This window comes from Mangifera indica, chromosome 19 (genome assembly GCF_011075055.1).
Source record: "Mangifera indica cultivar Alphonso chromosome 19, CATAS_Mindica_2.1, whole genome shotgun sequence".
Taxonomy (NCBI): domain Eukaryota; kingdom Viridiplantae; phylum Streptophyta; class Magnoliopsida; order Sapindales; family Anacardiaceae; genus Mangifera; species Mangifera indica.
In genome coordinates, this window is record NC_058155.1 from 9,237,734 (window position 1) to 9,249,535 (window position 11,802).

Below are 11,802 nucleotides of genomic sequence, written 5' to 3' on the forward strand. Positions count from 1 at the left end.
AATCTCATTTATATGAAAAATGAGTATTTTAATATCTCTTTAATCTTGAAAAATTATTTTATATTTTACCATTTATGAATTGATCGCTATATTTATACTTTTATTTAATTTTGGGCCAAACGACTATTTTTCTCACAAGGTATGCTGTAATGATAAGTTTCCACCCTTTAACTATGGAAACACCAAATACCCACTCATGGTTAGTTAAAAATAACGGTTGTAAAGGTAAAATCGTCATTTTCTCTATAATATTAAAAAATAAACTAAAATATAATCCATTTTTACCCCCCTAAACTTTGAAAACTAAAATTTTCCCTCAGCCTAAGTTTTAAAAAATGGCAGTTTCACCCAAGGGTTTGGTTTTGAAATTTTCGACTACCTCTCCCTCTCGAAGCATCCTCTCCTTCTGGCGATCTCTTTCCTCTCATTTGGAGGGTCGATCGACGTTGGAGACTCCTTGAGAGACGAAGAACTTCGTCGGGGAAGACGAAGAGACGGAGACGATGGCTTCGTCTTCCCTGACGAAGTTCTTCGTCTCCCAAGGCGTCTCCGACGTTGATTGACCCTCCAAATGGGAGGAAAGAGATCGTCGGAAGGAGAGGATGTTTCGGGAGGGAGAGGCCGTTGACAATGGAGCCGGAGAGGTCACCGGAGATTTCAAAACCAAACCCTAGGGTGAAACTGTCATTTTTTAAAACTTAGGCTGAGGGAAAATTTTAGTTTTTAAAGTTTAGGGGGCAAAAAGAGATAAAATTTTCAGACGTTAGGGTTCTGTTAAATTTAACCGATCATAGGTGGGTATTTGGTGTTTTCATAATTAAAGGTGGAAACTTGTCATTACAACATTCCTTGGATGGAAAATAGTCATTTGGCCTTAATTTTGACTCATTTGTATTATATTTTTAGATCTCTTATTGCTAAAACCTACATTAATTTTAATTACATGAAGAAGAAGCATAGAATAGCCAAAATCATTTACAAGTTGATTTGTATAGGAAGGCAAATTTCAAGAGATTCTAGTTTAGAAGGACGACCTTCACAAATAGCTGGTTTCACAACAGATACAGGTTTGGGATGATACTTCTACTGAGATTGAACAAAATTTCTGCTCATAATAGCTCCGATCCAATAAAAATGTCCTGTCATCTGTTGGGAACAAAAGTTAGGCTCTCTAGGATTATTCAATCAGATTCTTTGATTTTTAATGCAACTGTATTGGTATGGTTTATTCGTTTATTGTATTGTTATTGATTCAAACTTTTTCTGTAACTTAGATTGATTATACAGGTAAACCTTGAGGTATAACAACTAGGCAAATTTTATAAATGTGATAGAAATGTGAATTCAAATTTTTTTCTTGAAAGTTTTAGTGTTTCACCAGTCATGTTAACTTCTAAGGCTTATTATTAGGATTGTTGGATGATCACTTGTTGTATTTTTGTTTAATTGGCTTTGGTCCTTTCATTGACCAAAGTGGTAGTGAAGTGAAATTCAACTGATGAAGAAAATGTTTGATTAAAGATAATAGTTACCATGATGCAGAAAACGAAGTTGATCTACATACTCTTCTTTTTTGTATGATAGATTTGATTTGCTTGGTGTATTTTATTGTTTTCAAGTAGTGTGTTTAAGCCAAAATTTATCTGATGTGGCCAAAATTCTAAAATTCTGAGTGTAGATGTGGATTCAATTAAAGAAAAAAAAATTATGAAACAATATTATATGTATTTATTTTGAGTATATGAATTGACATATATTTATGTACGTCATCACATAATTGGATATATTTTTATTTTTAATTTAAAATCATGTAATCATATAATGAGATATATCAAATATGTATATATTTATATATTCAAAATGACGAGTCTTCCCAGACGGAGATAAGGTCGTCGTCTTCGTTTGGGAAGACGAAGAGCTTCGTCTAGGAAGACGACGTCAGATCTGGGTTGATCGTGTTCCAGAGGAGAGAAGAGAGGCCGTCGAAGCATGGTGGTGCGTCGGGAAGGCTTCGTCGTCGGCGATGACGCCGGATTTGACGTTGAGGATTGAAAACTAAACCCTAGGGGGAGGGGAATGCTATTTTTCAAAACTTGGTTTAGGAGAAAATAGTTAGTTTTTAGAGGTTAGGGGGGAAAAAGAGATAAAATTTTAAAAGGTTAGAGTTCCGTTAAATTTAACTGCTTATGGGTGGGTATTTGATATTTTCAAAGTTAAATGAGGGAAATTTGAGAATGCAGCATACCTTGGGTGGGAAATAGTCTTTTGGCCTATAACCTAAGGTTTTGAATAAGAAAAATACTTGAACATACTAAATAAGATTATATAAGCTCGATGGACAGAATTATCTAGAAAAACTCTTATATCACAGGATTCACATAGATTATGTGATAAACTTGAGATAAAACCTTTCCACTTGACTCTAGACTAAGAGTACCCAAAGAATAATGACATAAAGAGAAACAAAGTCTAACAATATTCAATAAGCTCGATAGACAGACCTAACTTAAAAGACTGTTATGTCACACAATTCACGTAGATTATGTGATAAACTGGGAAAAAAGCTTTCTCCTTTTCTCTAGACTAAAGACTACCCAAAGAATAATGACATTCACATACATAAAAAGAAACCAAGTAAAAAATGCTTGAAAACATGTACACAGAGGCAAAGTCAAAACTGACTACATCACATAAACGGGGCTCATGAAAAACGGTTGGGGTGAGAGAGGCTCGAACTCTCGACCTCAGGATAACTCTTTTGCTATGAGACCTACGCGCTAGCCAACTGCGCCACCACCCCATTTCTGCTATATATCTCATTTCAGGAGAATCAAATATGATTTGAAAATGACCAATCAAATAAGACAAAAATGCATACAACAGAAGTCAATTGATTAAAATATTTAAAGTTAAAAGTAAATATGAATCCGTAATGTTTATGAAGATCATATCTCAATAGTTTGCATTATAATTTTGGACTTCTTTAAAGATCATTCAAACAAGTACAATATGTAGGTGAAAAATTCATTCTATTTGAGTTTTAATATTTGAAAGAACTAAATTTTAACACAATCTATTGAATACGAATAGTAAAGGAGTGTGGATACTGCAATTTGGGCTTTTGGGTAACATTTAGATACAGGTAGAGTTAGACGAATATTAAACTGGCCCAATTGCTTTGTTGGAGCCTTTTTGTTTTAGGTTCATTACAAATTTACAATGGAAATCCATTCCTAAAGCCTGCGGGCTGTGCAAAAAATAGGGGGTTTAGGGCTGGCCACAAGCTAGACCATGAAAGGCCTGCGAATTTGCTTTTTAAAGGCCTAACATGATACGGCTCAGTGGGCATAGGCCCTCTGGTGGACCTACTCAACCCGTAAGACTTGCATTGTAACAAACCTTGACGTAGCCTAACCCAACATTATGATGAGCTATACTGAAACTGGCACGACACGACCTGACATGATACGTCGCCACGTGTAGTCTGCTTTCATCTTTCTTTACCCTAAAAATTAGTTCAAACCGTTTCATTTCATTTCATTTCATTTATATTAAATAATAACTCACTTAAGAAATAACTATTCTCCTTTCTCTAATGTGAAAAAGCTATATATTTAGTTTTGGTCAGGTTTCTACTTCCATTTTTCTTTTGTGTAGTTTTGATTTTTAATAAAATTATATATACTAATTTTAAATATATAAATATACATATATTTGATATGTGTTATCAAAATAATTAAAAAATTTTAAACTAAAAATAAAATAATATCAATTATATGATAATATATCATAGATATATTTATTTATGTAATAAAAATAGCTACTTTTATGACATTTGTCTTTGACTTTTAGATGGCATAAATTCCCAACAATCACACTAGGGTAGTTTAGGGTAATGCAATTGAATTTGATTGGTGAAATGCAGAGAGTTTAAAGGGTCCTTAATTTCCTACTCGTCATAATCAATTTTATTCCAACAACTTTGAACTAAAATTATTAATGATTAAGTGGAGCATAATTACATCAAAATGTGTATAAATATTAGTAGTTAGATAAATAGTAATTAGTATCACCAATAAAAAGCATTAATAGAAGGAAATCCTTCTCACACCAGAAATCAAGAACATATATTTTTTTATCTATAAAATCATATAAATAAAAAAGATATACATCATAATATATATTAAATTAATACAATATAATAAATATATTATATAATACAGTATATATTTTATGATATAATATATATTATTAATATAAAATAATATATATTTAAAAAAAATAATAATATAATAAAAATGTTTATAAAAAATTTTAAAATTTTAAAAATATTTGTGACCAAAGAGATGACCAAATAATAGGTATGGCCAGCATCAGCTTCGAGGGAGATGGTGGGCTCAGCATCAGCTTGGCGGACAATAATAGGGATGACCAAAGAGAAAGAGAAAGAGAAAGACAGAGTGATATGCGTAATATCGTAGGTGTAAAAAGAAAGTAGATGAAATCCAGCTCATTGTTCTCAAATCTCACAGAATGACAAGACCCCAGGTGGATGACTGCCAGTTCACCCACTTGTACAGTACACCTCCTTACAGCTGTCTATCCTCGTCCCCAACGCTGGCAACAAGCCAAGCTAAATTATAACACTTATCTGCCGCTGTTTATGCCTCCGCTTATCTGTCTATCTATAAAAATGTCTCCGGAAAAGCTAGCTTAGCTTTATGATTCATATATACTCACGAAAACTAGGCTTGTTTAAAGAGACATATGGACTTGACAAACGTGTATTTCCAATCAAAAAGTGGGAGAAGAATCCTTCAAAGCAGCTTTATGGTTTTCCATTAACCCATAAACAATGCATTTAATATTTGCTAATTAACATGTAATGTTGACTTGACTATAAAACAATCAACATATATAGATGGTTAATTGCAATTTTGCCTTTGAGGGATTGTTTGGTTCTCCTTAATAAAAAATATTTTAATAATTTATCTTTAATTACTTATATTATATTAATTGATTTGTCAGTAATTACAATAATTTTTTATTAGTAATGATGATATAACAAGTAATATAGATGATAATCTGATTATCACTTTTATCTTAGATGTTAAACGATTATCAAGATAATCTTAATTTTATTATAATTATATTTTTATTTATTAATTTTTTATTTTAGGACAAAAAAAACTCATTTTTAATTAATATAATAAATAATATAAAAAATATTTTAGAATAATTATAGTTAAGGGCATTTAAGTAAATTAATTTAATATTATTTTATTACCTTTAACTAAACACAATAATTATTTATACCTACTTATTTTTAGTAAATTTTATCAAATATAATAATCATTTATATTCAATAATCTTTTAAGTACTCTATCTTAAAGAAAATCTTTCAATTTTTATATTATAACATTATTCAAATCAAACGTCTTCTAATGATTGACTTGGATAGCAAAATGATGAACTCTGGTAATATATCAATATTATACTCGTAAATTAACCTATTTCAGTAGTTATGAGAACGATAATTTGAATTCAAATTTTATCTATTTTGATATAATTGATTCAATGTGAAGGGACAGTCCGATTATGGTGGGGTTCATAGTTAAAAAATAAAAATTAGAATTTGGTTTTGGAACAGCTCATGATTAGTGGGGTTGAGGAACATGGGTTCATGTGGAAATGATCAGAGACAAAGTTGAAGCATCTGAAGAGTCTTCTTTGGGATTAAATTTGCATATACGTATGAAGTATGTAATTAATATATTATTAATGAGAGAAAAAAAATTAATATTTGGAGGTAAATTAGCTGTGCTTGACTTAATTACAGTAGTTGATGATCACCTAAGTCAACTAAGAAAACTCAATGACCCTGATTAATGACACAACGCACCGCATTAATCATAATGCCTTGTATATAACAATTCCCCTCGCTATCAATTCAATCGCATTCAACTAATGCTTTCTGTTGTGGATACAAATAATCGAAACTATCAACTTGATGATCATCATCATAGGGTGCATATTAAACGTCACATGACTTAACCTTTAAAAAAAAAAATCATTCGACTTAAACTATTTTTTAATAATAGAATCAATTACATTGAATAAATAAAATTTTAAATACAACAATTAACGTTACAAACACTACACAGAGTAAATTAAAAGTTTAGTTTTGAAACATCATAAGAAAGGATTTTAATTCATGTCCTCTTATGTATATAACATTTTCTGTTATAACTCAAACTATTTTTAATGATTGCATCACATGATCAATTATTATTTTTTAACGAGAAATCTCATTCAAATTAAGTGGTTTTTTCATAATATAATTAATAATACTAAATAAGTAAAACTTCAAATTCAGTGATACGAAGATATGAATTTATATACTTTTATATATGTAACATTTTCTATTATAATTTAAGTTACTTTTAATCATGGTAGCAATGACAGATTATTATCCTATATTTAAACTTGGAAACAAATGTTGGTGTGTGAAATTTCGATGTATTATAATTTAGGACATATATAAAATTAGGGAAAACAAAGAAACAACTGATAGTTACATGGAAAACTAAGATTAAGAGGTTGAAAGAAAGGCCAAAAAAATAAAGAACAAAGAGAAGAACACCAAAACAAAAACAAAAGAAGAGATGGGAAACGGTTAATGCTTGGAGGGTGGGAGAGTCTCTTAATGCATAACAGGGAGGACAGACTTTCAAGTTTGCAGTGAAGCAGCTGTCATTCGATACTACAAAAGCTACATTTCTTCTCTTAGACAGCGAATTAGAGTTTGCAAATTCCTGCTCTCTCTCTTTCTGCACCACTTTTTGTTTTTTTTTCCCCTTTTTACTTAACCAACCCTATTTGTTCAGAAACAACCCTCAAATTATAACACCAGCTGCAACAACATAAACTAACTTCATCTCTTTGATGGAGGCGCACATGGAGCAAGATGCAATGGTGGAAGAGAAGATACACAGTTTATTAGTTAGTTCTTATGGTCAATATTATATCTGAGAACTCCCCGTTTCTCATCTTAATGATAATTTAGATGCCATGGCTTATCCGCATCACCGATCACAGTTTGGTGACACAACGTTTACAAAGGTTTTTGTTGGGGGGTTAGCTTGGGAGACTCCTACAGAGGAAATGCGTAGATATTTCGAGCAATTTGGGGACATTCTTGAAGCTGTTATCATCACTGATAAGAATACAGCAAAATCTAAAGGATACGGCTTTGTAAGTCTAAAATTCATCGTGATTGATTATATTATTCTTCCATGTCTGTTCGTTAGATTCATTTCTTTATCATTATTGTTTCATCTAGGTGACTTTTCGTGATCCGGAATCGGCTAGGAAGGCCTGTGAGAACCCAAATCCTGTGATCGATGGAAGAAGAGCAAACTGTAATATTGCTTCATTAGGAAGGCCTAGGCCTTCGCCACCTCGAGGTCCATTTTCACATATTTTGTATAATTGTTGTTTCATCGGTCAGCTTCGAGATGATAAAAAGTATCATTGAAAAAATGAGTGTTTGGTGATACAGGAAGTAGAAATCACGGTGGCAATGTCTATCAGGGAGGTGCAGCGTCGTATGGTGGACTGGCACCACCGTTGCCTCCGCCACCACCTCATTTCATTTATCCACCTTATGGGTAAGTTGCTTTCTCTTTTCCTGAAAAATTGTTCATGTTACATGGTCCGTACCCATTAAAAATGCAAATATAAGGTCCAACGCATTTTCATTTGAATTTAATTTTTTTTGTCTGGGTACTCTTCATATTAGCTTCCAAATGGGGTACATCTAACTGACCGGGTAATGGGAAAGTACAATATTGTATATTCAAATTTTATGTATAAATAATAATATATTATCAGATAATTAAATAATTAAAAATTAAAAATAAAATCTAATAATAAAATGACATATCATTATTTATAAAAAAAACACTTAGATTTTCTTTTTAATTTCTCTTTTTGGCCAAAACCGTGTTTACACGAGAGTTTTATAATTTTTATTGAAGAGCAGGCCGGATGACTATTATTTATTCGAACTTTGATAAAAATTAAGTATGAAAAATTCTTTATCATCATAGTAAAATTACAAAATTAGAAACAACTTTAATTCCTTAGTTTTTGTTATAATTATTGAAATATTCTCAACTAATTAAATTATTTATTCTTTTATTATCTTTTTTTTTTTTTTTATATCTTCTTTTCTCACCGTTGCTTCTCTCGTCTTCATCATCAACAAATCATTCTTACCGGAGAAACCAATATTCGAAAGCCCTCCGCCCACACACGCCAGCAACATTCAGTGCAACTTCAAGATTGCAAAACTTTGTGAATTCTTTTGTGTTGAGGTTCTAGCGCCACCTTGTGCATGCACCATTTGCCTTCCTAGTTGTCGGAACAACACAAACAATCGGGTGAATCCTCACCATCGATTGCGAACTCTTATAACACGCTAACTTGTTCCCTACAAAACACAACATGTCTAGTATCCTTATCTTCTTTCCAAGCGTCTGTCGCTTGGCCTGTTGGTGGCTAGATCTAGCGAGGCATTTGCAAGCCAAGCGCATGCTAGATTTGGCCTTTGCAGGCCAAACAATTGCCATCACTGCAACCATCTCACATTCTTGACAAAACTTTGATTTGCGGTTTAAGGTGGACATCATTGATTTGACGAAAAAAATTAGGTGAGATTTAGACGAAAAAATGAATGAGATTTTGATTGAAGGATGAATAGAGAAGAAAAAAATCAAAATATTTTTAAAATTCTAACTTTTTTAAATGTAAAATAATTTTTTTCCCTTTTACCTAATGATTTTTATTGACAAAAATAAGTAATGAGTAAAAAAAAAAAATAGAATTTTCAAATTTAAAAGACCAAAAATATAGTTTCATCTAAATTCAGGGGAGAATAGTCATTACACCTCCGAGTAGGATAACCCACAATCAAACAAGTTAAGAGTACTTGAATTCACCTTTTTTTTTATATATATAAAAATTTTTATTTTATCACTCAAATTATTCTTTAAAAGTTATAGTATTTATAAACTTACATATATATAAGAACAACAAAGATACGAATGAGTGACTCATGGTTTAGACCTCATCTAAGAGGGTGATAAAACTAAAAAATGATTGATATTAATAAATATATGCGTTTTTTTTCTTTAAACTTTGGTTTAAATTGTCAATTTGCCAGGGGAGAACGGCAGTGATAGGGGGTCAAAGATAATCCGGGTAGCGCTCTTAATAAGTTGAAGAATTATTGTAGGGCCTATATCTCATATATGATAAAGTTTGTATAAATGTGGTAACTTATACATGGTTGGTAGGTTAAAAAAAAAAAATAATGTTATAGTAGCAGGCATAAGTCCGTAGGACAACAAAGAGCGCCACAATAATTTCGATCATGTTACAATTCCTTACCAAATGTAGCATAACATATACTGCATTCAGTAATTTCTCCTCCAAATCAAGCTATCTTATTTAATTCCTTCTATCTTTTCTATTTCCAGGAGAAATTCATTCATCAATGTCCTCTTCTTTTCAGGTACCCAACATACACTCCTGATTATGGCTTCTACCAGCAAGTCAGTGGTTTTGTTCTTTTCACTGTGACTCCACTAATGTTATTTATACATGTATTTAGATATATAAGTATTATTTTAACTTTAATTCAAAATGTATTATTTAACTATCAAAGTATGTACCAAATGGGTGTCCATTATTTTTGCATAGAAAGCAACAACAGCTTAACATTATAATTGAATGCGCACATGGTTGCATTGCATGCAGGCTCCCTATAACCCACAGCTTCAACTGCAAGGTCAAGGTCAACACCCACAATACTTTCATCAATTGTATGGAACAACTTCAACTTCAATGGCTTCTTATTATTATGGCTATCCTTTGCAATCTTCAAGGGGAACATATTCTGTTCTTCCACCGCATCCACAGCCTCACACTCAGCCGCAGCGTTTACCAGCAGCTCCTTCTTATCTTTACTATCCTCCTCCCCCGCCCCTTCAACTCCCAAGGCATCCCTTTCCCTTTAATTCTCCTGGTAATTTTACTTCTTACCTTCCATTCATCGTTAACGTTATTTGTTTCACTTATTATTTCGTTTGTGTTGAGTGCCCAGTAGTTTTTATAGAAATTAGCAAGGTTTTCTTTCTAGTGCTATATCCTCAAATGCCCACTGACACATGCATGGATGATTGATTATATATGAGAGGGTAATTAGTTGTTAGAAGGTCAGTTTTGTGGGAAGAGGAGATGGGGTCTCATGGGCAACCTCAACCATGTGAGTGAGCTGTCTGGTTATTGCTAAGACCTGAATGATGAGTCAGTGGCAAGTCATGACAAAGGAGCACAGTCTAATTTAATAACGACTGCATGTGGTTTCAGTATTTAGTGCCGGTTGATTCTGAAGATGCAGTCATAAAAATGGCCCACTGCCATATCGTCATTGCTTTTAAGTGAAAGCCAAAAAGTAATATGTCCAGAGTTTAGCCCCAAGGGTGGCTTGTGTAGGAAAGTGGTATGACTTCAAATTGGATAGCTTGAGTTTAAGTGTCATATGTTAAGATAATACTTTCGATTAATTTGGTCTGATTGGTTTTGAAAGAACAACATAGTTTGGGTAAAGTTCTTTATTATAAAAAAAAGTCTGCAATATAGTGTAAATAGCAAAAGAAATTAAAGAGTTTAAACCCCCTTCAATAATATTTTAAAATTAAAGCTAGGCCTATTTAATAAAGTGATAATATTTTCACGGGTAATATTTTCACGAAACACACTACGTTGGACAGTGACAGTACTGAAAAATACAACTTTTAGCTTTCTTTCGGAGTGAGACAATTGATCAAAGTTGAAAACTCCACTTTTTGCTATAGTTGAGCTGTTCACATTTTCAAGGAAGGCCACAACCCCACCAGCCAGAAGAGCATCAAAAAGAAAATTTCCAGTGGTGTGGGTGATGTTCTAGCAGAAGCAATGTGATGATGGTTAGAACAGTTATGGATGGTTCTAATTGTCATTGGTTGACAACTGGGTCAACTTCAATCACTTCTTCCACAGTTAGTCAAATTGAAATAACAGGAATTGCAAATGGCTTCTCCCTATAATCTTCTTCTTTATATCATCTTCATCATTTGCTTAATTTTAAAAACAACTTTAGAGGATTCTTCGAATCGTTAGATTCTTACTTCTCTTATAACTGTGTTTGCACGTTGATTTCAGATTCACAGACTCCACAGCAAACATCTGCAGAACCAGAAGCTCGAGTTATTACTTCAGAAAGTCCAAATACCTAAGAATTAACCTGATCGGGGAAAAAAGTTTCAATTGTAAAATCTTGATATGCTTATGTCCAAGTATTAAAATATTTTTTGGGTCCAAAACTGTAACTTTTGGTGACTACAGCCTCAAGGGACTACTACTTGTGTTTATCTCACAGCTACGGCATGCGGCAAAAGATAGACTAATCAGCAACCTTATTCAGAATTTTCTGTTTCTGGGAAATTCTACAACTGATTATTATTCTATTATTTCCCAATTTTATTTGAGTTCTTCATTCTCTAATTACAAGAATTTAACATCCAAAATTTGTATAAACTGTGAACAAAATTTGGGAACTACATCCTCTCAATAAAAAAGAAATTTTGATAAATCATGAAGGCTTCGGATTTGTCTTTCTTTTAATTTCTTCATAGAGGAGATTCATACGAATTTTGTAGAAAAGCATGCATTGTGGCAAACATTTATGGATGCTTT

The 11,802-nt window shown here is 32.3% G+C and overlaps 1 protein-coding gene and 1 non-coding gene across 3 annotated transcripts; one reads left to right on the forward strand and one right to left on the reverse strand.

Moving 5' to 3' along the window:
- Positions 1 to 2,715: 2,715 nt before the first annotated feature.
- On the reverse strand, positions 2,716 to 2,800 carry TRNAM-CAU. Its single transcript is given in 2 exon segments — positions 2,716 to 2,751; positions 2,763 to 2,800. It is a non-coding gene; the product is annotated as a tRNA-Met (tRNA).
- A 3,792-nt stretch (positions 2,801 to 6,592) lies between these two features.
- Positions 6,593 to 11,584, forward strand: LOC123203106 (probable RNA-binding protein ARP1). Of its 2 annotated transcripts, none has more exons than XM_044619284.1 (6): positions 6,593 to 7,254; positions 7,343 to 7,466; positions 7,562 to 7,670; positions 9,543 to 9,617; positions 9,823 to 10,090; positions 11,269 to 11,584. In XM_044619284.1, the coding sequence occupies exons 1-6, from the start codon at positions 7,072 to 7,074 to the stop codon at positions 11,347 to 11,349; spliced, it is 840 nt and encodes a 279-aa protein (XP_044475219.1). In that variant the 5' UTR covers positions 6,593 to 7,071; the 3' UTR covers positions 11,350 to 11,584. The 2 variants fall into 2 exon arrangements, with proteins under 2 accessions (XP_044475219.1, XP_044475220.1); XM_044619285.1 differs by having other exon boundaries at positions 6,595 to 7,254; positions 9,578 to 9,617.
- The last annotated feature ends 218 nt before the right edge of the window (positions 11,585 to 11,802 follow it).